The sequence below is a fragment of the Aquarana catesbeiana genome, linkage group LG03 (genome assembly GCF_042186555.1).
Source record: "Aquarana catesbeiana isolate 2022-GZ linkage group LG03, ASM4218655v1, whole genome shotgun sequence".
Lineage (NCBI taxonomy): Eukaryota > Metazoa > Chordata > Amphibia > Anura > Ranidae > Aquarana > Aquarana catesbeiana.
Window position 1 is genome coordinate 739,177,332 of NC_133326.1, and position 26,772 is coordinate 739,204,103.

The 26,772-nt window shown below is 44.4% G+C and overlaps 1 protein-coding gene across 2 annotated transcripts in view; it reads right to left on the bottom strand.

Annotated features, from left to right (window-relative positions):
• LOC141133867 (NACHT, LRR and PYD domains-containing protein 3-like) overlaps positions 1 to 26,772 on the bottom strand; it is a 314,489-nt gene that overhangs the window by 61,502 nt on the left and 226,215 nt on the right. For both annotated transcript variants that reach the window (XM_073623452.1, XM_073623451.1), the window contains exon 6: positions 3,196 to 3,339. In XM_073623452.1, the coding sequence (XP_073479553.1) occupies positions 3,196 to 3,339 (144 nt within the window). The remainder of the gene's footprint in view (positions 1 to 3,195; positions 3,340 to 26,772) is intronic.

Consider the following 26,772-nt stretch of genomic DNA (forward strand, 5'->3'; position numbering starts at 1 on the left):
ACGCATCAGGAAGGGCACTATGGGCTCTACAGGCCTGTGTTCAAACTCTTGGTGGCTGCAGGGCACTACTTGTGCTTGCCACCGCACCAGCTTGAACTGCACTTATGGGACTCGCCACGTCACCAAGTGTTACTGCAGTGCTGGTTTGTCTACGACCGGGGTGTACTAGGCCGCTGGTGCTTGCCAGTTCACTAGAAGGATGAGCGACACTAGTACGGGCTCTCTGCTCCATACAATAACCATGTGGTTGTTGCACCTCAGCAACAGAAGAACGGGGTCGTGTACACCTGACCTTAGCAGGGACCACTACTCCGTCATCAGAGCTATCTGTCAGGGTGATCTCTACCGGTTTTTATACTGAGCCTGAATCTGACAGTGAGGTCTCTTCAATGCTGTACATCTGTTTGGAATTTTTGGCCACTAAATTTATAGGTACAGCTAGTGTGACTCACAGGTAAAAGAGCACCTGGTTGTCAGCGACTGCTTCAATCACTACAAATAAAAATGAACTGTTATTGGTAGCAAGGATCAGGGGTGACTCTGCTAATGCTGCAGTTTTGTGTGCTGTGTTTTGTAAGTGACAGTGATCTATTGATACTGCACTTGGGTGGGCTGGGCTGGGAGGAGGGGCAAAACACAGGTGCTGGCAGGTGTCTGGGCTGATCCTGCTAACGCTGTGTTTTTGTGAACACTATACTATTGGGGAATCTAATATAGTTGTGATCAGATCAAAGATATTGATCCGTTCAGATACTATACTAGTAATGGAGGTATATAGTGTGTGTGTATTAATGTACCTGGCACTAATCTGATGCTGTCTGGGATTGATGCTGACCCTAACTGACAGTAAAACCTACTGATGTCACCCGTGACACTAATACAGTGATCAGAAAAGAGATCTGTACACTATACTAGTGACACTGTGACAGGGAGTGAAAGGGTTAACTGGGACTCGAATGAAGTTGCAGGAGATGTTGGAAGATCCTGGAGATGCCGGTGGAGGTCACATGATCCGAGTCTAGGGAAAACGAAGATCCCGGAAGTGACGTTGGCGGTGAGGGACAGCAACCAGCGTGGAACTTTTTCAACCTATGGCTACAGGTACATGCATTATACTCTCTGGGCCAGCTGTGGGTGGGGACAAGGGCGGGAGGAAGTAGGAAATGGTGTATGGCATTCTCACAAGGACATGAATCATCAGAATAATGCTAAATACACTATTGGTGAAAACAATATTGATAAAAGGATTGGTAAACAAGTGGAGGAAGAATATATATTTGTTAATTTCTTATTCCTTTTTATTTTATTTTTTTAATTTTTAGTTTATCTACTACTTGACTGATCGAACATCTCCATTTGTGAAGATATATACATAGTATTCCAGTGTTTCCTACAATATATTTCCTCTCGAGCATGCATATCACCTGCGTTTATTTGTTCATTTTTTATTCCTTTTTATGTATTTATTTATTTATTTATTCTTTTTAGTTTATCTATTACTTGACTGATCCCTGCTGGTTAATTAACATCTCCATTTGTGAGGATATATAAATACTATTCTAGTGTTTCTTACAATATATTTCTATACTATTTTTTATATATATTTTTATATATATTTTTTAATTATTTATTTATACATATTTTCTTATATTTCTTCCTCTACTTGTTTACTTACCCTTTTATCAATATTGTTTTCACCAATAGTGTATTAAGCATTATTCTGATGATTCAGGTCCTTGTTAGAATGCCATACACCATTTCCTACTTCCTCCCGCCCTTGTCCCCGCCCACAGCTGGCCCAGAGAGTAGAAATTATTCATGGGTATACCTGTAACCATAGGTTGAAAAAGGAACCAATAGCAGTTCCGAAACGTGTCCCTTTTTGATGACTACATCCGTTCCATGATGGTTGCTGTCCCTCACCGCTGACGTCACTTCCGGGATCTTTGTTTTCCCTAGACTCAGATCATGTGACCTCCACCGGCATCTCCAACATCTGCTGGCAACTTCATTGGAGTACCTGCCGCTACTTACCCAGTCCTGGGAGTTTTACAACAAGCTGCAGACCCTCCTGATGCAGGATCGCTCTTACCATCAACGATGTTATACTTATTTTACTTTCTGATCTTGTAAGTGTTTTTAATCCCGCTGGGGATATTAAATATTTTAATCTTCTGCACTTAGAGGCGCCAATGACAGATGATATTTCTATGAGTATGAGTTGTATTGGTTATGGGACGGCCTTTTGTACAGGAGTGAGAACTGTCTGAGGTCTTTGTCTTCAGAGGAATGGATCGTGTTTTCTGTCTTTATTATGGTCAGGACAAAACATTCCATTCATAGATTTGTAAGTATGAAATATTCTATATAAATAATTTGCATTTTCATTTTCAGCCAGCAGGTGGAGTTGAAATCTTTTTCCACATGTTTACCTGCCTGTCTCTCCTGGATCACTGTACAATCCATGTTATTTACAGAGCTCAGTAGCTCAAGCTGTAATTTCCCTTCATAACTGAATGACTCAGAGGAGGGGGAGGGGGATCAGATTGCTGAAACCCACCAGAGGGACCTCACTGGATATTATGTGAAAATTGAGGATGAATTGATCCATGGTGTCTGTAGCTACAGAGGTCAGTGAGGTCTCGGTCACACGTGTGTCAGTACCATGTGATTATGTGACATTTATTCAGCATTTCTAAAGCCTGATAACCACCTTCCATACCTGTCATGAATATTACAATGGCAGCACACAGTGCAATGGCAGCACACAGGACATTTCTCCAGCATTCTTCTAGTGTTTTCAGAGCTTCATAAACACAATGAAGACACATCATAAATGTCATAGAAGTGTTACTGAGCATTGCTTCCTTCTACATAATCATCAGACGTGTGAGCGAGTCCTAAGGGGGTCTATTCCATCCTATTTCCTGCTTGTTAGGAATATGGATGGTCATTCCATATGTACATAGCCTGGTCACTGTTCTACTATAAGGGGAACCCCAAATCCCATGGATGAGATTACAAAGAGAAAGATTCCCTCAGAGAGAGGAGAAGTCATGAGAAGAGGACAGGTGATGGAAGATTCTACATGGGTGAGGATGGAGGACACCCAGAGATAGAAGGAAACACTGAGAGACGGGAACAATCACAAGACGTCACATTTCCCCATCACTGCAGATCACACATTTCACTTACTCTAATTCCTGAATTTTACTCTCCGGGTTCATCAGAAAGGAAAGAGAATCAGACTTCCTTTTATATCCTGAAGAGGAGGAATCTTCTTCTTCTGCTTTGTTCTCTCCCGGACAATCTTTACTGGAAATAGTACACCGCTCAAATCTAAAAGCCAATAATGAGATAATAATTAGCACCAAGAATGTATGACCTCTGACACCAAGAATAACAATGTAACACCCAACATTTCCCTTCCACATGGCTGCCTTCCCTCTGGCTCTACAGTCTCATACTGGACCTGATGAGGACTTCTCATTGGTGGCTATGAGTGGTCTTTGAAGTCACACTCCAGACAAAACTTAAAGGAGGCCCCTGATATGTATACGGAGTCTCCGGCCTTCCTACACAGGGGTCTCCATTCAGCTTCTGGAAAATCCTGGAACACCACTTTGGTTCCAAATATAGAATGCAGTCCAGACATTCCCATCTCCGCCCATTTCTGCAGACAATTGGCCCCTCCAATGTTGGGATGATGATGTCACACCCCTGACATTATTTCCCTCCCCCAGATCTCTGAACACGAAGCTTTCCCTCCAAATGTTCTGTGTTATAAATGGTATAATTGAGGGGCAGGGAAAGGGTTAATCCGATGTAAATGATGTGATTGGTAGAAGGTGATATGTGGGAACCACCATTTAGCTCTGGTTCACACAGTACAACATGAAAGTCGCAGCGACTTCCAGCTTGACTTTGCTCTACAACTTCCCGGCGACCAGGTGTGACTTCAAAGTGACTTTACTGAGAAGCATTCCTATGTGACTTTGATGATCCGTGTTTATAGCGTGTTTTATCACATGACAAAACATGCGTCTGATAACCGTGATTGGGGCGTCATTAACAATCAGGCTGCATTTACATCTGCATGATTCTGAATGCACATCAACCGCACAGAAATTGTGTGCTTTGCCGCACGTTTCAGAAATGCGCTGCGACCGTGCATCACGCTTGTAACGCAAAAATGGCAAGGCGAGCACGATGCATGTTTCCAAAACGTGTGACAAAGCATGCGTTTTCCTGCAGGTTGTCGTGTGTTCAGAAAAGTTCAGACGCCAACAAATGGTATCGCAAGTGCAGCGTGTGTTGTCACACATCTTCAAAATGCACAGCAAAGCAAAGCATGCGTTTTCTTACGGGTTGGCATACGTCCAAAAACATGAAGATACAGATGAATGGTAACACAAGTGTGATGTGCATTGCCACACAAAACACGCAGCAAAGCATGCGTTTTCTTGCGGGTTGCCGTCAGTTGTAAATACATTTCCATTTATTCACATCTGTACATTTCCAACTGCACAGCAACCTGCAAGAAAATCCATGCTTTGCTGTGCGTTTCATAAATGTGCGTCACACTTGCATTATTATTCATTTGCTTCTGCACATTTTTAAATGCATGGCAGACGGCAAGAATACATGCGCTTTGCTGTATGCTTCAAAAACGCACAGCAAGGAGCATTGCTTTTGTGTCACCATTCATTTACATCTGGACATGTGTGGCGTGCATTGCTGTGCATTTTTTAGACGTATGAAAAAGCGCACATTTTCTGTGTGGGTCGCCTCGTATTCGGAAACACGCAGATATGAATGTCGGCTAATTGTTAATGACACCCCAATCACAGTTATCAGACGCATGTTTTGCTGCCAAGATGCATGACGCTCCATGACTGAGAAGATTCTTGAGCTACTTTGGGGTGTTTGTTGCATGTAGGGCAGAACATTCCAGTGAATGGGCTCCCTATACACAATGTGTGCTTACACATGAAAAATACACAAATAATGGAAGTGGGAATGTGCGTTTCCGCTAAGCTCAGGTGTGACTGGGATGTGTTGGGAGGAAGATTTTAGGCAGCAAGGATGACCAGGGAGGAGAGGTGAGGGGTAAAGAAGCCTCAGAAGTCGCAGCAAAGTCTTAAAGATTCAGACAAATGTGCGACTTTCTGGGGATTTTACATGGAACAAATCTGGAATAAATGGGAATCCCACCTAATATAAATATGCAGAGCTCACCGAATAAATATCGGGGGTGTAATCAGTAATATACTATACCAACATACAAAATATAAAAAAAAATTATTGCTTAAAATAGCAATGTACAACAATTTATTAGCACAATGACCCCCCCTCCCCAAAAATATTCCTCTTAAAACCAGACACATTATGTACGGCAAAAATACCCCTCATGAGACGGAGGGCCAAAAAAAGTGCAAAAACCCCACAATAGACAAGCCCACCCTCCCCCAATGCAAAGCACCCCCTTAATTCCTATATGATGGCTCAAAACCAGCTAAAACTGGATCCCTGCAGCTCGTTCCTATAGCGGAGCCGTGTATGTCTGTGTAGAACACATATGACACATGTCACACTATCCCGTCATGGAAAGATGTACAGAATAAGAACCACACTCTATAATATCTACAAAACTACCCGGGTCATGAGTCTGTCAGTCAGTGGGGCTGAGAAGACAACGGGATTGGACATATCATGATACAGTCACATATTTGTACATCTGTATTCCATGTGAGTGTAATAAGGATTGTATTCAGTCCTGACTGCTTAATCCAGGTAAGTAGACATTGAGAACAAGGAGAGATAACATCACTGGAGAAAAACGCCATACAATGCACAATACTCATCCAATCTGCTCAGATATTCATTCCTTGTACATAGGACATTACAACAGATTCAAGTGAAGTAAATCTCGGCAATGTGAAGAGATTCCCGCAGTGTGCAGATCATTCTATTCACTCCCAATTATAGGTAACACTTCTCATGCCCTGTACACACGGTCGGATTTTCCGACGGAAAATGTGTGATAGGACCTTGTTGTTGGAAATTCCGACCGTGTGTGGGCTCGATCACACATTTTCCATCGGATTTTCCGACACACAAAGTTGGAGAGCAGGAGATAAAATTTTCCGACAACAAAATACGTTGTCGGAAATTCCGATCGTGTGTACACAAATCCGATGCACAACGTGCCACACATGCTCAGAATAAATAAAGAGATGAAAGCTATTGGCCACTTCCCCGTTTATAGTCCCGACGTACGTGTTTTACGTCACCACGTTCAGAACGATCGGATTTTCCGACAACTTTGTGTGACCGTGTGTATGCAAGACAAGTTTGAGCCAACATCTGTCGGAAAAAATCCTAGGATTTTGTTGTCGGAATGTCCGATCAATGTCCGACCGTGTGTACAGGGCATTAGTGTTTCTTCATGCTAAATTTACTCTCAGATCCCTCTGGTCACGGTACAGAGATCTCCACCTACATTCAGGGGAATCGATCTGTCGATGTGTTCCCGATACATTCAGCTTTTCCCGCTGGCAAATTCCTTGACTATAAGATTCAGATTGTGCTGATGAGTATATCTATATCAATATATAGTAGTGGTTCTCCAGAGTCCTTGGGAGGAGGTTGGATGGATTTCTCCGGTCAGGTGGACTTCTCCGGTCAGGTGGACTTCTCCGGTCTGTACATCGGATGCTCGGCTTAGATATCCCTGAGAATGGGTGGCTGAGACAAGTAGGGAAGGGGGGTGTCCCAGCATTTAGATGTTTACATGTTTCCTTCCTATACACCCGGAACTTCATCAGAACACGAGGGATAGTCAGCTGTCACTTATTTAACCTCTTACCGACCAGCCACCATCATCATACTGCGGCACGTTGGCACGATTCCCCAAGCCATCATAGCTGTATGTCGGCTGCTTTAAGAGGGTTAGCAGGCGCGTGCACGTGCCTGCTGCACTGTGGGGGTGCCAATGCTTGTGGCCGACGGTCGCGATGACCACTGGCCATGAGTAATCCCGGGCAGGAGAGGCAGAACAGGGATGTGAGTGTGTAAACATAGAAATCCCTGTTCTTTGAGGAGAGGAGAGAAAGATCATGAGTACTTAATAGCTAGGAACCACAATTTGTCATCCCGTTTAGTCAGTCCCCTCCCCCTACAGTTAGAACACAGTCAGGGAACACAATTAACCCCTTGATCGCCCCCAATGTTAATTCCTTCCCTGCCAGTGACATTTTATACAGTAATCTGTGCATTTTTATAGCACCGATTGCTGAATAATTGTCAATCATCCCAAAAATGTGTCAAAAGTGTCCGATGTGTCCGCCATAATGTCGCAGTCACAATAAAAAAAAATCGCAGATCGCCACCATTACTAGTAAAAAAAAAATAATAATCACTTATTGCGATTTTTTTATTACAAAAAATGTGCAGAAGAATACATATCAGCCTAAAAAATGGGGATGTTTATTATAGCAAAAAGTAAAAAATATTGTGTTTTTTTTCAAAATTGTTGCTCTTTTTTCGTTTTATAACATAAAAAAATAAAAACCGCAGAGATGATCAAATACCACAAAAAGAAAGCTCTATTTGTGGGAAAAAAGGACCTCAATTTTGTTTGGGTACAACGTCGCACGACCGCGCAATTGTCAGTTAAAAGGACACAGTGCCGAATCCGGGGCTGAAGTGGTTAAATAGGGGCCACTACCCACCCTTAATTATTCTAAATCAAAAACAGGTGCTGATAACCTATCAACCCCAATATAGTGGTATTACTACAAGTGCTCAACCCATATAAAATTGTACAGATGTGTTATATTATTATATACAATTTTAAATATTGGCAAAATCTCTGTATATAGAGGGAAGATTGTTCAGGAATAGACAACTGCATAGCTTGCCAAAAAGACTTCATGTTCAAACATTAGCCTGAGCTCCCATGTGAAAGTGCAGGAACTCCAAATACTATGAGATTTTACATCACTCAAAACACACATCTCCCACATCCATCCAATATACAGATGGGTTATTACAGAGGCGTAGCCTGAAGCTTGTGAGTCCCGATGCAAAAGTTGACATGGGACCCCCCACTACCACCCACCACTTCCATCGTGTGTGCAGATACACCCACCGCATGCCAAGATACTCAAAGGAGCTTCAGAGTTTTGAGTTCCCAGATTTCCTCCTTACATCAGAGGACAGGGATCAGAGGACAGGGATCACCTCTGAAGAATCAGAGGACAGGGATCACCACTGAAGAATCAGAGGACAGGGATCACCACTGAAGAATCAGAGGACAGGGATCACCGCTGAAGAATCAGAGGACAGGGATCACCGCTGAAGAATCAGAGGACAGGGATCACCGCTGAAGATTCAGAGGACAGGGATCACTGCTGGAGAATCAGAGGACAGGGATCACTGCTGGAGAATCAGAGGACAGGGATCACCACTGAAGATTCAGAGGACAGGGATCACCGCTGAAGATTCAGAGGACAGGGATCACCACTGCAGAATCAGAGGACAGGGACCCATGGCAGGTCACTTGGCAGAGCTCCTTTCCCATCCCAGCCCTGTATACAGCTCCCCCACAATACACAGGGCTGGAATCACATTCCTTTACACACAGTCTATCAGCCTTCACAAGGTGAATCTGTTTTTTATGTTGCCCTTCTGACCTGTGAAATTCTCTGGTCAGAATGGCAGTGTAGTTGCAGTAGGCAGATACTCCCTGTGCAGATCATGGCTAATTGGCTGTGTTGTAAAGGAATGTGATTAGGAGGTGTTAAGGGATTTGTTTTAGCAATTTCTGAAGGTATCTCTGTCAGTGTCGGGGTAAGGTCACCTCCCGGAGGTGTGTGTCTTTTCCCCAGTTGTCAGGGAAGTGTGGTAAGTAGATATCTCCGGGTGGAGGGGTACAGAGAATCCCAGCTGGTGACTAGGAGACACTGAGTGGTGTCATACCTCACCAGTAACATCCGTCCCATCCTGACTACAGGACGGCGTTCTTCTTCTCTTGCCTCGCTGAGCTCGGTTACCATTCCATGTTGCCAGCACACAGCACAGACACTTCCCCATCCTGGACTGTTCTCACCCCATGCTCCTCTCCATTCAGGAAATGGCTCACAGCTTCTCCCCAGCCAATGGGAACAGAGGGGTGTGGACTGTGGAAGGCACACAGTCACTGGAGCGTGGCTGTGGGGCCCTAGGGCAGATCGGAGTTGGACTTTGTGGAGGATATGATAATATGCAGAGGCAGCTCTCTAATTAGGCAAAGTAGGCGGTGACCAAGGCCTCGCACTCACAATGGCCTTGCACAACCCGCCTACTTTGCCGAATGTGTGTGAGAGGAGAATGTCCCTGGTCAGCGGGTAAAGCCATGCAGGTTCCAGCCGTGTCAGCTGTAACATCCCCCTCACACGGAGAACAGCTCATGATCTCTACTGCCTCCTAGCCTTCTCAGAAAGCCGAAACCAGAGCTGGAAGGGGGGGGGGGCTGGATTGCGAGCTGCACTATGCTCATTCAGTGCAGGAGAAATGGCCTGAGCTGAGGTTGTGTACACTGTGCACACTGAGTGCCTCCTCTTTGTAGCTGCAGCCATACCAGTGTCCATACAGGAGATGGGCGATCCTCATGGGTTTGCCTGGCTGGATCGGAGCTTGCACAGTCTGAGCAGCAGGATAGGTGGGCGGAGCAGGCTAAGAAAGTCCACCACACTGCACACTCTGCAGCACCGATCACTGTCCAGCCCAGCAGTCACCACAGCTCTCCCCAGACCAGCACACAAGATCTTCATTCAATCTATGGAAGCTGCTAGTAAGATGAGGTGCTAATTTATGCCTCGTTTCCACTGAGTGGATCGGTTTGGATCGGATCGGTTTGGACGGCCTAGAATGGTCCGGCCTATTCAGGCGAGCGTTTCCACTGCAAGTCGGACCAACAGGGGCCATACGTGGGTTTAGAAAAAATGCCATCATGGCGTCACTCGTCCAAGTGTAAAGTATCGTAGCTCCGCCCTAACTGAACCGTTCCATTTTCTATGGCCCCATATCTGAAGCAGGACCGTGAATGGAATGGTTTGGTTCGGTTTTATGGACCGCTTTCATAATGGAAACACCCAAAATAGCGTACCATACCGAACCGATCCGTTCGGTGGAAACGAGGCATTATTTGCTGGATTACTGGTGTCAGCAATGTCAGATTCGTAAAACATCCTGGCTGTGTCAGTCTGCAATCAGTTCTTGCAGATTACTGTTAAATTATCAGTATCCTCTGATGAGATCACAGACCAGGAAAACTTCACTACTTCTCAGGCTCAGAAAACTTTACTGGACATTTACTAAAGGCTGTGTGTTTTGCTTGCAAAGGAGGTGAGGGTCTACTAGAATTAAGCCCCAAGCCTGTGATCAGTGACATATGCAGTTATAATTACAAATTATAAAACCTCTCTGCAGTGACTCCTTATCAATCATTTCGGGATATCAGTGTGTAGCAACTAATCTATAATGAGGAATCTGAAATTTAGGCTGACAATAGAACACAAGATTTAGCACCAGAGCTCTCCTCTCCCTCTGATTGCTGCTTCTTCTTCACAATTACACAGAGCCCCTTAAGCTGGGTGCACACAGACCAAAAATCAGCCAGTTCACTAGGAACCAGACAAATTTCAGTCTTAGTGTGGCCTTCCCCCTTTCCGTTCAACAGAAATCAATCAGTAGATCAACTTCTGTCGAACGGCCATGCTTTTCTTCTGCACACCAGCTGCACAAAAAAAAAAAAACTAACCATGCCTACTTCGCTTTAGACTCACACCACAGAAGCAGGGGCATCTATTCCTTCTAGTGACACAACACACACAGGCATTTTTCCTCACACTGATACATTTTTTCTACATTACTGTTGGCCCAAAGCATTACTGCAGGATAAAATGCGTACTGCAAACTGCAAGTCGCTACAAACTGCACCCCAGCCCCTACTCCACCTGGGGAGTGGGGTGCAGTTTAATACCTTTGCCCTGGGCACTGGATGACCTTGTCCCAGCACCACATTACATGGCGGGAGTTGCAGTTCTCCACACCACACACTAGACTTGGCACACTGGTATCGGCACTCTGCAGAGACTACATCTGCCAGAATGGTGCTCAAAGCAAATGTGTTGGCTTCTCCTGCTTCACTGCTTGTAGTAAGAACCAAGGAGTGTATAGAGGGATCATCTGTCTGCTCTGCACCCTGTCTGTGGCTATGGCTCCAGTGTTTGGTGCCTGTCTGCACAGTCTAAGACCATCTCCTGTATCATAACTGTATAGTCTCTGACCACCTTCTGCAGCATGTTTGCAGTCTCTGACCATCTTCTGTATCATGTCTGCACAGTCTCTGACCATCTCCTGTATCATGTCCGCACTGTCTCTGACCGTCTCCTGTATCATATCTGCAGTCTCTCACCATCTCCTGTATCATATCTGCAGTCTCTGACCATCTCCTGTATCTTATCTGCAGTCTTTCACCATCTCCTGTATCATGTCCGCACAGTCTAAGACTGTCTCCTATATCATGTCCGCACAGTCTCTCACCATCTCCTGTATCATGTCCGCACAGTCTCAGACCATCTCCTGTATCATGTCCGCACTGTCTCTGACCATCTCCTGTATCATATCTGCAGTCTCTCACAATCTCCTGTATCATATCTGCAATCTCTGACCATCTCCTGTATCATATCTGCAGTCTCTCACCATCTCCTGTATCATGTCCGCACAGTCTCTGATCATCTCCTGTATCATGTCCGCACAGTCTCTGATCATCTCCTGTATCATGTCCGCACAGTCTCTGATCATCTCCTGTATCATGTCCGCACAGTCTCTCACCATCTCCTGTATCATGTGTGCACAGTCTCTCACCATCTCCTGTATCATGTCTGCACAGTCTCTGATCATCTCTTGTATCATATCTGCACAGTCTAAGACTGTCTCCTGTATCATGTCCGCACAGTCTCTCACCATCTCCTGTATCATGTCCGCACAGTCTAAGACCGTCTCCTGTATCATGTCCGCACAGTCTCTCACCATCTCCTGTATCATGTCCGCACAGTCTCTCACCATCTCCTGTATCATGTGTGCACAGTCTCTGACCATCTCCTGTATCATGTCTGCACAGTCTCTGATCATCTCTTGTATCATATCTGCACAGTCTAAGACTGTCTCCTGTATCATGTCCGCACAGTCTCTCACCATCTCCTGTATCATGTCCGCACAGTCTAAGACCGTCTCCTGTATCATGTCCGCACAGTCTCTCACCATCTCCTGTATCATGTCCGCACAGTCTCTCACCATCTCCTGTATCATGTCCGCACAGTCTCTCACCATCTCCTGTATCATGTCCGCACAGTCTAAGACCGTCTCCTGTATCATGTCCGCACAGTCTCTCACCATCTCCTGTATCATGTCCGCACAGTCTCTCACCATCTCCTGTATCATGTGTGCACAGTCTCTGACCATCTCCTGTATCATGTCTGCACAGTCTCTGATCATCTCTTGTATCATATCTGCACAGTCTAAGACTGTCTCCTGTATCATGTCCGCACAGTCTCTCACCATCTCCTGTATCATGTCCGCACAGTCTAAGACCGTCTCCTTTATCATGTCCGCACAGTCTCTCACCATCTCCTGTATCATGTCCGCACAGTCTCTCACCATCTCCTGTATCATGTCCGCACAGTCTCAGACCATCTCCTGTATCATGTCTGCACAGTCTAATGCCCTGTACACACGATCAGATTTTCTGATGGAAAATGTGCGATTGGAGCTTGTTGTTGGAAATTCCGACCGTGTGTGGGCTCCATCGGACATTTTCCATCGGATTTTCAGACACACAAAGTTTGAGAGGAGGCTATAAAATTTTCCAACAACAAAATCCGATCGCGTCAATTCCGACCGTGTGTGAACTATTCCGACGCACAAAGTGCCACGCATGCTCAGAATAAATTCCGAGACGGAACAGCTCGGTCTGGTAAAATTAGCATTCGGAATGGATATAGAACTTTCGTCACGCTGCAATGTTTAAAATTGTTTAATACAGTGCACTCTCTTCTTCTTTATAATGTGAGAAGAATGAAGTAGTTTTGCTGCTGATATTCACACAGACTTCTCACAAACTTCTTTATTATTTATCGTGATTTCATCAATATATTTTGATTTGTCAAATCTGACAAAAAAGATATGTTTTTTTTTTTGGTTTGTATTGTTTTCAAGCCTGATCGTGTTGGTAATTTTTTTTATTTTTTGATTTTACATCCTGAATATTTTCGGGTGTGTTTTGTGTGTCAAGTTACCACCACACCATTATTATCTTGTATTATTTAATCTCAAGGAGGTTGCTTGGTGTTGGTGTCTCTTGTTAATTTCACATTGTATATTAGAAATGTACCTGCCTCCTCACAAACAAACTGTCCTTTTTGAAGGAAAACACACATTGAAACAATTATTCCTTTATTAAGGGCTCATAACCAAACAAAGAGGGGGCAACGCTGGAGAAAAAGCAGAAATTGGTGAAGCCAATCAGGGCCATCACTCTCTGGTCTTCCTTCCACGCTTCTGACATGGACATTCACTGTACTGTTCATTTAAGCACAAGAGACTCCATTTTGTTCTCACTGTTGAAATGTGTTCTGTAACCTTCACCTCACACACAGACACTTCTCCTACTAAACGCTCTCTACTCCCACCTCCCTTCTCAAGGTTTTACTTTTGCATTTGTTCTATTCACTGGTTTTTAATAATATATTTCTATTTGTTAGCTTTTAATAATATATTTCTATTTGTTAGCTTTTAATAACATCTCACACCACCCCTTTCTTATCCATGTATAAAATAACATGTAATAATACATTTTCACTGAACAGACATTTTAAACACAGTGATTGAGTCCTGTGAATCTCTTCCTGCAGCTGCAGTATTAACTTTGTTTTAGAGTCCCAATCAGAAATCAGTCATATCAGCTTTGGCGAGCCAGCCAGGAGTTTGGCAGAGTCTTCAGAAGGGACCGCGCTTCTGAGGCCTGTGTTTGTGTCCCCCTTCATGGGTTGGACTGTGTGTGGATAGGGAAAATCCTCTGCAGTTCCCTGCCTTAACTCCTTGTGGGCGACCTGGGTCAGAGGCGCATGATAGGGTCAGATAAAACTCACAGAGAAGAGAAGAGACGAGGAGGGTCTCTTAATGAGTGTTTTGTCTATTGTCATAAACCCCTTCTATCCACGTAGATAAGTGGAGACTTTTCTTGTAAATCTGCAGATTTAAATTAAGGGAATGAAGGGAGAAAGGCCTTCAGAAAATGGCCAGCGCAAGATAAGCGCTAGAGAATATATGAACCGAAGGTACGGTTCCGCCTATACTGAGCCCCTAGATAAATGGGTAGAATGGACAAAGGGAACAGCTAAACCTTTAAAATCTGAAGGGACTTTTGATTTACAAGTATGGCAAACTTTTCTGCACGATTATGGCCCACTACTGTGCAGTGAAGGAACATGGAGAATAGCTTGCACATGGGAGACAGAAGCTAAAGTAGCAAATCAAACTGGCTTGACGGAGATATTTAATAAAAGTACTGCCCAAATTTACTACATTTGGCCAGAAGACTCTGTAGAGGAGGACCCCCCACCTTATGTGGCTGCCAGTTTGGCTTTAAGGGGTCCATGCACAAAAGCAAAAGAATTAGATTACATGAAACACACAAAAGATGAGCTATGCAATATAGTAGAGAGCAGAGGTTTAACAGCCCCATATCAACCTACAAAGAGGATTTGGGCTCGTATCCTAGAAACAGATGATTGGCATAAATCAAAAGGCACATATGCAAACCTAGATCTCTCTGAACTTAAGGCTTTGGCCAGAGAAAGAGAGATAGAGTCTGAACTTCCAGAGCAAACCATAATTTCCAAATTGTGGCAGCAAGATGAAGATAGAAAGAAGGGAGATGCCAGCCCTTCTGCCCCTGGCATAGAGCAATCTGTTGCAGTTTATACCTGTCAGAACCCAATTAGTTTTTGAAGGTGATGCTGTTAACAGTAAGTCTCAAATTAAATGGCATGTACCTTTTAGTCCCCAAGATATGAGAGCCATATTAGAGGGATTTGGAGATCCTAGAAGGAATCCAATTGGATTTGCAAACAAACTTAGTGCTGCACAGGAAGCATATGAGGCTTCTGCTACTGACATTCATCAGCTTCTTATTAAAGCAGTGGGAAGCAACATGTCTGGCTATATACTAAAGGATGTGGTGTAGACATCAAAAATCTAGGTAAGATGGTTAGTGGACGGGAGGTTTGTGAGAAATTGAAGGAAAAATTGCCCCAAATATATGGACAAATCAGACATGCTGAATTTATGAATGCTAAGCAAGGGAAAGAGGAAGCAGCAGGGGCTTACTGGAGGCGGTGAAGTGATATGGCTGAGGAAGCAGGCATTAAAATAGAGGAAGAGAAGGCGGGAGAAACTGCAAGTAGATACACAACTGGTGAAACAAAGGTTTCTTGATGGTTTAATACCCCAGTTGAAAGAAAAGTTGTTCACAGCAAGGCCTGAGGCAGGCAATATGTCTATTCGAGACGTCCTGCCCATCCTGTTGTCCATAGAAAACAGGATTAACCAAAAAGACAGAAAACCCAAGGTAATGTACATGGGGAAGCAGAGAGGAAGAGGAAGAGGCAAAGGCAATTTCAGAAAGCATGGCAATCGGGGGGACCAATTATATGCTACAATTGTGATGGGGAAGGACACATAGCCAAATTCTGCCATCTTCCTGACCGTAGACTAGAAAAGAGCTTAGAGGCACCTCATGCTGATCCCAGTTCTCTGCCAAAAGCAGTGGATCAGGCATAGGAAAATAGCATGCCAGTATCAATCATGTTAAATAGGGGAGACAATGGTCCCGAGGCCAGAGTAAAAGTATTTTTACAAGAACTCCCCTATCCTGGAGGAGAAACAGAATTAACCTGTTTAATTGATACTGGTGCAAGCCAAAGTGTTTTTAATATAGAGGACTTATCTCCAGGATTATTATCTACAAATGTTATCTCTGGTGTTGGCCTAACCAGGACCTCTACTGATTTGGTTGAGTCCAAGCCACTTAAACTCAGGCTAGGACAACAAACAGAAATTGATACTAAAGTGTTAGTTTCAGACACAGTTCCTACCAATCTTTTGGGAGCTAACATTTTAAACCAAATTTTAGCAAACATAGACTACACTCCTACAGGAGTCCAAGTGGTCAGTAGTCTGTCAGGAGAAGTTTTAAATTCTGCCTGTGGAGTATTTTTAATCCAAGACTCCACTCCGCCATTTCCACCAAAATTGAAAGTGATTCCCGCTGAATTATGGGCCACCAGCAAATATGATGTAGGTCTGCTGGATTGCACCCCAGTCATGATAAAAATTAAACCAGGAGCCCATCTCCCACAGATTAAACAGTACCCACTGAGTATTGCTCAGACTGAGGGGGATAAAGGATCAAATCACTCAACTGAAAGCAGCACGGGCTGTTGTACCAATTAAGTCCCAGGTCAATACACCCCTGTTCCCAATTGCAAAGAAGCCAGACAAGAAGGGTGGGCAGGTGACATATCGCATGGTGCATGATTTGAGAGCCATTAACAGTATAATAGAGGCAGATACCCCGATCGTGCCCAACCCCCGCACTTTACTAAGTGGAATACCTGCCTTCAGCACCTGCTTTACAGTGATTGATCTTGCAAATGCTTTCTTTTCGGTGCCCCTGCACCCAGATTGCTGGCACCTTTTTTCATTTACCCATGATGCTCAAAAGGTAGCATGGACAAGATTGCCCCAAGGCTGTGTGAGTAGCCCCTCTGAATATAATACTGTGGTAAAGCAAGTATTGGACCAATGGTCCCCCTCACACCCAAACACAGTTTTGCTTCAGTACATAGACGATTTGCTTATTTGTTCTGATACAAAGGACATTTGTAGCAGAGAAACAGCAAGCCTTCTCATGTTTCTCTATAACAGTAACAAGTTAGCAAATATAAGCTACAATACTGCCAAGAGAAAGTGATCTTCCTGGGTCACTGCATTTCACATGGGATCCGTCACCTAACCCCAGATCGAGTTAAAACTCTACAAAACTTTGAAAAGCCAAGAAATGTACGGCAACTACGTGCCTTTCTGGGGTTAGTGGGATATTGTAGGGACTGGATTCCAAATGCATCAGAACTTATGGCTCCTCTATATGAGGCTACCACTAGAAACCCTTTCAAACTCTCATGGAACAATGAATTGCAGATGAAGGAGTTTATTAAAATTTTGTCTGAAGCTCCCGCCATTGGACTTCCTGACTACACTAAGACTTTCTCGTTGTTCTGTCATGAAGTCAATGGATTTGCTGCAGGTGTACTCACCCAGCTACTTGAGACAAACAGAGGCCTGTGATGTATGTATCAGCCTCATTAGACCCTGTCATCAAAGGCTCCCCCAGTTGTATGCGAGCCATAGCAGCCTGCATTTTGCTGCTAGACAAAGTAACGGAGCTTGTACTAGATTCTGCTCTGATCCTGTATGTGCCACATGCAGTACAGGAAATCATGAATCAAGTAAATACCAGACATGTGTCTGACAGTAGATTTGACAAGTACCAGTCTGCTCTTTTTGCTCCATCGAATTTAACAATCAAACAATGTGTTACTTTAAATGAGGAGGATGCAACAAATGGTACTGATGTAGAACTTGAGAGTTTTTCTCATGATTGTATGGCTCTGATGGAGGTAGAAAGGGCCTCTGTCACACCAGCAAAAGATGAGCCCTTATCAGATTGTGACACACACTTATTCGTAGATGGTTCCAGATTTTACACTGATGATGGTCAGCCACACACAGGGTTTGCTGTAACCACTACAGACACCATTTTACATCAGGAAGCATTGATACCCCAGATGTCAGCACAGGAAGCGGAGTTGTATGCTGTAGTCAAAGCATGTCATCTCCTAGAGCAGTGTTTCTCAACTCCAGTCCTCAAGGCGCCCCAACAGGTCATGTTTTCAGGATTTCCATTATTTTGCACAGGTGATTTGATCAGTTTCACTTCCTTAGTAATTACCACAGCCGTTTTATCTGAGGGAAATCCTGAAAACATGACCTGTTGGGGCGCCTTGAGGACTGGAGTTGAGAAACACTGTCCTAGAGAATCAAAGGGGAAACATCTACACTGACAGCAGATATGCATTTGGAATAGCTCACGATTTTGGGCCTATCTGGAAAGCATGGAACTTTCTGACTAGTGCAGGGAAGCCAGTGAGACATGCAAAACTCATAGAGCGGCTATTTGAGGCTTTTCAGAAACCAGCAGAAGTTGCAAAGGATGCTGCCCTTATGGCTTTTGGAGTCACACCCACTGTAGGGGTCGCCCAGGTAGCGGGGACAGATTCCCCTCATCAAGAGCAGTGGGATGTAGAAACTCTAATTCAGTTGCAGAACCAGGCCCCTGATGAAGAGAAGGATAAGTGGATCAAATGTAATGCTACCCAAAATCAGCAGGGCCTGTGGAGTGCTGACAACAGGTGGTGTCTACCCAGGAGTTTGTACCCAGTTTTAGCACAGCTGGCACATGGCGTCAGTCATCTTGCTAAGGGCGCGATGGTGGCACTTACTGACTGCTATTGGATAGCACCTGGATGTAGTACATTTGCAGCCAGGTTTTGTGCTTCATGTCTCACTTGTGCTCTGTACAATGCAGGGAGGCCTGTCCATGTTCCCCAAAGGCATTCTCCTAAGCCAGATTTCCCTTTCCAAAGAATTCAAATAGACTACATTCAGATGCCCAGAATAGGCACCTATGAGTTCGCTTTAGTGTGTGTTGACATGTTCTCAGGTTGGCCCGAGAGCTGGCCAGTAGCCAAAGCAAATGCAAAAACAAGAGCAAAGAAAATTTTGAATGAAATAGCTTGTAGATATGGAGTTCCTGAAACTATTGAGAGTGACAGAGGAACCCATTTTACTGGGGAAGTAATGAAAGAGGTAATGGAATCACTTCACATACAGCAAGCTTTCCATACACCTTATCATCCACAAAGTAGTAGTAAAGTTGAGAGACTTAATGGAATTTTGAAAAACAGATGTGCAAAAATTAAAGCAGATACAGGAAAAGGATGGGTGGAAGCTTTGCCATTAGCCCTATATTCTGTACAAACTACCCCTAAACAACCACATGGGCTGTCTCCCTATGAGATTCTATGTGGAGGGCCACCCAAAACAGGGCTATATTTTCCACAATAGTTGCAGGCTTCTCACTCTAATCTGTTAGAATATGTTCAGATTTTGCAAAGAACATTGAATAAAATACATGAAGGTGTTTATAAATCTATCCCCGACCCAGATTCTGTTTCAGGTATTCACAGAATCCAACCAGGTGACTGGGTAGTGGTCAAGCGACACATCAGAAAGCCACTAGAACCAAAATTTGACGGACCACATTTGGTGCTTTTGACTAGGGATGAGCCGAACACCCCCCTGTTCGGTTGGCACCAGAACATGCGAACAGGAAAAAAGTTCGCTCGAACACGCAAACACCGTTAAAGTCTATAGGACACGAACATTAATATTTAAAAGTGCTAATTTTAAAGGCTTATATGCAAGTTATTGTCATAAAAAGTGTTTGGGGACCTGGGTCCTGCCCCAGGGGACAAGGATCAATGCAAAAAAAAGTTTTAAAAACGGCCGTTTTTTCAGGAGCAGTGATTTTAATAATGCTTAAAGTCAAACAATAAAAGTGTAATATCCCTTTAAATTTTGTAGCTGGGGGGTGTCTATAGTATGCCTGTAAAGGGGCGCATGTTTCCTGTGTTTAGAACAGTCTGACAGCAAAATGACATTTTGAAGGAGAAAAAGCCATTTAAAACTACCCGCGGCTATTGCATTGCCGACAATACACATAGAAGTTCATTGATAAAAACGACATGGGAATTCCCCACAGGGCAACCCCGAACCAAAATTAAAAAAAAAAATGACGTGGGAGACCCCCTAAATTCCATACAAGGCCCTTCAGGTCTGGTATGGATATTAAGGGGAACCCCGGCCAAAATTTTTTAAAAAAATGACGTGGGGTTCCCCCTAAATTCCATACCAGACCCTTCAGGTCTAGTATGGATTTTAAGGGGAATCCCGCGCCAAAAAAAAAAAAAAAAACGGCGTGGGGTCCCCCCAAAAATCCATACCAGACCCTTATCCGAGCACGCAACCTGGCAGGCCGCAGGAAAAGAGGGGGGGACGAGAGTGCGCCCCCCTCCTGAACCGTACCAGGCCACATGCCCTCAACATTGGGAGGGTGCTTTGGGGTAGCCCCCCAAAACACCTTGTCCCCATGTTGATGAGGACAAGGGCCTCATCCCCACAACCCTGGCCGGTGGTTGTGGGGGTCTGCGGGCGGGGGGCTTATCGGAATCTGGAAGCCCCCTTTAACAAGGGGACCCCCAGATCCCGGCCCCTCCCCTGTGTGAAATGGTAAGGGGATACTTACCCCTACCATTTCACTAAAAAACTGTCAAAAATGTTAAAAATGACAAGAGACAGTTTTTGACAATTCCTTTATTTAAATGCTTCTTCTTTCTTCTTTCTTCCTTCATCTTCCTTCTGGTTCTTCTGGCTCTTCTGGTTCTTCCTCCGGCGTTCTCTTCTAGCATCTCCTCCGCGGCGTCTTCTATCTTCTTCTCCTCGGGCCGCTCCGCACCCATGGCATGAGGGGAGGCTCCCGCTCTTCTCTTCATCTTCTTCTTCATCCTCTTCTCTTCTTTCTTCTTCTCTTCTTCATTTTCTTCTCCGGGCCGCTCCTCACCCATGCTGGCATGGAGGGAGGCTCCCGCTGTGTGACGGCGTCTGTTCGTCTGACGGCTCTTAAATAACGGGGGGCGGGGCCACCCGGTGACCCCACCCCCTCTGACGCACGGGACATGACGGGACTTCCCTGTGGCATTCCCCGTGACGTCACAGGGAAGTCCCTGTCAAGTCACCGTGCGTCAGAGGGGGGCGGGGTCACCGGGTGGCCCCGCCCCCCGTTATTTAAGAGCCGTCAGACGAAGAAACGCCGTCACACAGCGGGAGCCTCCCTCCATGCCAGCATGGGTGAGAAGCGGCCCGGAGAAGAAAATGAAGAAGAGAAGAAGAAAGAAGAGAAGAGGATGAAGAAGAAGATGAAGAGAAGAGCGGGAGCCTCCCCTCATGCCATGGGTGCAGAGCGGCCTGAGGAGAAGAAGATAAAGATGCCGCGGAGGAGATGCTGGACGAGAACGCCGGAGGAAGAACCAGAAGAGCCAGAAGAACCAGAAGAAGATGAAGGAAGAAAGAAGAAGCATTTAAATAAAGGAATTGTCAAAAACTGTCTCTTGTCATTTTTAACATTTTTGACAGTTTTTTAGTGAAATGGTAGGGGTAAGTACCCCCTTACCATTTAACACAGGGGGGGGCCGGGATCTGGGGGTCCCCTTGTTAAAGGGGGCTTCCAGATTCCGATAAGCCCCCCGCCCGCAGACCCCCACAACCACCGGCCAGGGTTGTGGGGATGAGGCCCTTGTCCTCATCAACATGGGGACAAGGTGTTTTGGGGGGCTACCCCAAAGCACCCTCCCAATGTTGAGGGCATGTGGCCTGGTACGGTTCAGGAGGGGGGGTGCACTCTCATCCCCCCTCTTTTCCTGCGGCCTGCCAGGTTGCGTGCTCGGATAAGGGTCTGGTATGGATTTTTGGGGGGACCCCACGCCGTTTTTTTTTTTTGGTGCGGGGTTCCCCTTAAAATCCATACCAGACCTGAAGGGCCTGGTATGGAATTTAGGGGGTCTCCCACGTCATTTTTTTTTTGGTTCGGGGTTGCCCTGTGGAGAATTCCCATGCCGTTTTTATCAATGAACTTCTATGTGTATTGTCGGTAATGCAATAGCCGCGGGTAGTTTTAAATGGCTTTTTTTCCTTCTAAATGTCATTTTGCTGTCAGACTGTTTTAAACACGGGAAACATGCGCCCCTTTACAGGAATACTATAGACACCCCCCAGGTACGAAATTTAAAGGGATATTACACTTTTATTGTTTGACTTTAAGCATTATTAAAATCACTGCTGCTGAAAAAACGGCCGTTTTTAAAACTTTTTTTTGCATTGATCCATGTCCCCTGGGGCAGGACCTGGGTCCCCAAACACTTTTTATGACAATAACTTGCATATAAGCCTTTAAAATTAGCACTTTTGATTTCTCCCATAGACTTTTAAAGGGTGTTCCGCGGCATTCGAATTTGCCGCGAACACCCCAAATTGTTCGCTGTTCGGCGAACTTGCGAACAGCCAATGTTCGAGTCGAACATGAGTTCGACTCGAACTCGAAGCTCATCCCTACTTTTGACAACCGGTTCTGCTGTCAAGTTGGAAGGAAAGCCCACCTGGATTCACGCCAGTCACTGCAAGAAAATCCTGAAGTGATGATATCCTTTTAAAAAAAGATGATTTGTTTAAACATTACATGCCCGTTTAACACTAAATGTACACGGTTGGGCAATTCAGATTGCACCAGAGCAAAAATTACAGTTTATGGAGGAAACTATGGTCAATATTATTATATCCCAGATCCAGAACTAAATAGAACCCTTTATAGTACAAATTGCTCACAGTTCCCAATATGTGAAAATATTGGTTACCTGAGATTCCATGTTATTGCTTCCAGTTTTTTAGGAGCAGGCATACCGTCCATACGTAGAGGGTTATATTATATATGTGGAAATAAAGCTTACGCCTGGCTTCCTACTAATGTTAAAGGTACATGTTATATTGGGAAGTTAGTACCTGCTTTCGCTGTTCGCAAAGATACAGTGCGACCAGATCAAAGTCCAGAATAGCCTTTAGTGTTCAAAAGAGAGGTGTTCACTGAAGGTGACATGGCATGGTCATGGTTCCCTTCCTGGACAGGATGGGGAATTTAAGCAATGAAAAGAATAAATAATTACACTATAATTGTAGATGAGAATATTAACCTTACTACCACTGATATAGGTTTATTAAATGAAGAAATGGCTCAGCTTAAAAAAGTAGTATTAGAGCACAGATTAACGCTAAATTATCTCACTGCAGCTCAAGGTGGGATATGTAAGGTATTTAGCACTGACTGTTGTATATACATTTCTGATAATGAGGACATTATTAAAGGGCATCTTGCTAGGATAAGAGAACTACAGAATAAGGCCAGAGATATTGCTAAAGATGGATGGAACCCCTTTCAGGATTTAGGAGGTTTTGGTGATTTTTTATATGGCATAGCAACATGGTTACAGAAACTAGGCGCTTACATTGTAATGTTCCTATTTCTCATATTTGTTATTTACTTCCTTATCAGGCTATGCCTCTGTGTGACTACCCGCTGTACCAACAAATGTACCACCAGCCCTGATGAACCCATTATTGTGAGAAAGCTAGGAGAGAGCTGAACAGGATGCTGTCTCTCTGCGCCAATGTAACAGGAGTTACCAGCAATCGGCTGAAGGTAACGCGGAGAAGAATGGTGTCAAATAAACAAAAGGGGGGAAATGACAAGGACATTCACTGTACTGTTCATTTAAGCTCAAGAGACTCCATTTTGTTCTCACTGTTGAAATGTGTTCTGTAACCTTCACCTAACACACAGACACTTCTCCTACTAAACGCTCTCTACTCCCCCCTCCCTTTTCAAGGTTTTACTTTTGCATTTGTTCTATTCGCTGTTTTTTAATAATATATTTCTATTTGTTAGTTTTTAATAACATATTTCTATTTGTTAGTTTTTAATACCATCTCACACCACCCTTTTATTATCTTTGTATAAAATAACATGTAGTAATACATTTTCACTGAACGGACATATTAAACACAGTGATTGAATCCTGTGAATCTCTTCCTGCAGCTGCAGTATTAACTTTGTTTTAGAGTCCCAATCAGAAATCAGTCATATCACTTCCTTCCATGCTGTGTCTGTGGTGGTGGAGTTGTGGCACGAGGAGGAGGAGGATGTTCCAACTCACACAGGTGGGTTTTGTGTGTGATTTTGTGGCAGCCATGCAGGCAAAGGCCTCTTCAGGAGTGGGTAAGGCTCTGAAGGACACAGAAGCCTCCTGAATCAGCCTGAGTGCTGAATCCTGCACGTGACTCCCCTTCCTGGGTCTTTTGTTGGAACGGAGGAGGGGAGGAACCTGCGATTCTGTGAGGCTCCTACTGGGCCCGGCCTTCTCCTGGTGGCCACTTAGCCCCGCCTCCTTCTGGCTGCCACTAACACCCGCCTCCTCCTGGCTGCCACAATCTACAGCTTCCTCCTGTATGCCACATTCAAAAGGTTCCTCGTCCTGGCTGAGGTCTTCCTGTGTATGAAAAAGGGACATAGTTTTAGTATTTTTTAATCATCAATCACACACAATTTTCACCTCATGACTGTTGCAAATTGAATGTTAACAAATATAACTGATGATCATTCTGAGCCCAGCATTTTTCATTCTTGTCCCAATTATTTTTGCCCACTACTGTCTATTGATATGTAAAACACTTTCTTAAATCAGCAATTAGTGATCAATAATAACATCTAGTAAACATAATTTATTTATTGACCAGAAATCTGTAGAAGAATGCTATACCTGGCTCCAGCTGGGCTCCTCCACTTCTTCCTGGCTGGAAGTCCCAGGTTGGACATCGGAAGCCTCAGCTGGGGTGGAAGGAGGAGTGGAAGGAAGAGTGGAAGGAAGAGTGGAGAGGGATTCCCTGACTTCAGTGTGGTCTGACAGAAATCGCAGTCTCTCATAGTACCACAGCCTGGGGACATAAACGTCATCTGATCCAGCTCCAGGTCTCTGGGAATCTGTGACCTTCTTCCGCTCTCTAGGATAAGTGCTCCTCAGGCCACCAATTTTGGCTTTTAAATAGGGGATGGTTGCCGTGGGGACCACCGGCTTCACCAACTCCAGCAGTTTCTCCAGCGCTGCCTGCCTCTTTTGTTTATTATTGTATTGGGGGGTGTTTGACCTGCCACAGACAGGGCAGCTCCCTGTACTTGTCTATGAACAGGGGGAGGAAGTTGTGGTCATTGAAGCCATCCATTTTATCTGCAAGACACAACACAAGACAAACCCTAATGTCAGGCAAAACTCTCCTAATCTTGTTACAATATACCGCTCAATCTAGAAGCAGTATAGGCCCAAGTTTAGATCTTACCTTTGTTATCACGATCAGCGCCTCCGATACTCCTTCCTCTGCTCACAGATCGTACGTACTACGCATGCTTGTTATGCTTTATATACACTGCGCATGCGTGAAACTCCGCCCGCCCCTGACGTTCTTTCTAGTCTATTCCCTGCCCCTTCTTGTTCGGCGCAGTGGGGTAAGAGCACATGGCGGAGACACAGCAGGTGCGTGCTAATAGCAGTAACGAGGAGGAGGAGGTGGAAAGCCCGGAGCCAGAAACATCCCGATCCCGGAGGAGACGATATAAGGCCTCAAATATGTCCTTTGGGGAGATGTTGGAAATGGTCAACATATTGAAGAGGGCCGACTATGATGGGAAGTATGGACCTTACCCCAACCCCAATGTCTGAAAGGCCAAGATAATGACGAAAGTAGTCAAAAGTCTGCAGAAGAATTTTGGGGTACGGCGATACAAGGATTAACTCAGGAAGCGGTGGTCGGACCTTAAATTGAGGGAGCACGAGCAGTACAGAAGGATCAGGAGAGTGCTGCAAAAAAGTAAGTAGTTGTGCTGTGTTCCTATTCTTTATTTTGATTACGTTCGTGCTGCTCCATGTGCTTTTCTTAACTGTTGTACAGTTTAAAATGGCAACTTTCATGTAGATGCACACAGTGTGTCAACATGTGCTATCTGCCATCACGGGAGATCAATGTAGGCGTTTTGGGGGTGCAACCCTTTCCTCAATAATAAAGTAGCTAAGAGGAAGGGATTGCACCCACAAAACACGTCCCTTGATCCCCCATGATGGAAGCTAGCACATGTTGACATTCAGCAATTTGTGTGCATCTTCAAAATTTGGCTTTTCCAGGTTTGACTTTACCCCATCTGCGGAACGCAATATCAAACACAGTTTCTAAATACTCATGTCTGATATTGCCTTCAATTTCTACAAAAGTTGAACTTTGTAAGTTCCATATTTGTGTATTTCATGTTTGTTTGAAACATGCCTGTTTTACCTTAAATGGACATTTCAATATTTAATAATGTTACTGAAAAAATTGTTATACAACAAACATGGTGGTTTGTTTTAAAAAACCTTTGATAAATGCACATGTGATTGTGCTGGTATTAAAAAGATTGATACTCAAGAATGTGTGGATTATTGTTTCAATGCTCCTCAAATTTTGTTAAGGTAAAATTGGTGTTTTCAGTGACAATGGTGGTTATTTCCTAAGGGCAAATCCACTTTGAACTACAAGTGCAGTTTCAGTGCAGGCTCAAGTGCACTTGTAGTGCAAAGTGTATTTTCCTTTAGTAAGTAACACCCAACAGTGCTTTTCCGCAGTTAGGAAAGTCCCACCGCTGGGCAAAGTGGGAGGCCACAGTCTGCCATTCCTGTGGGTTGGAAGGAAACTGTGGAGTCAAACAAGAAAAATAAATTAATCATTTTGCATATAAACAGGGAAAGCAGATTAGACACAAACATTCTTGGCCAACATCAGTATATTTAAAGACAAAGGTATAAGGTCCACCTTTCAGATTCCCCTCCCCCCTCTCATGGGCCATTTGTAAAATTT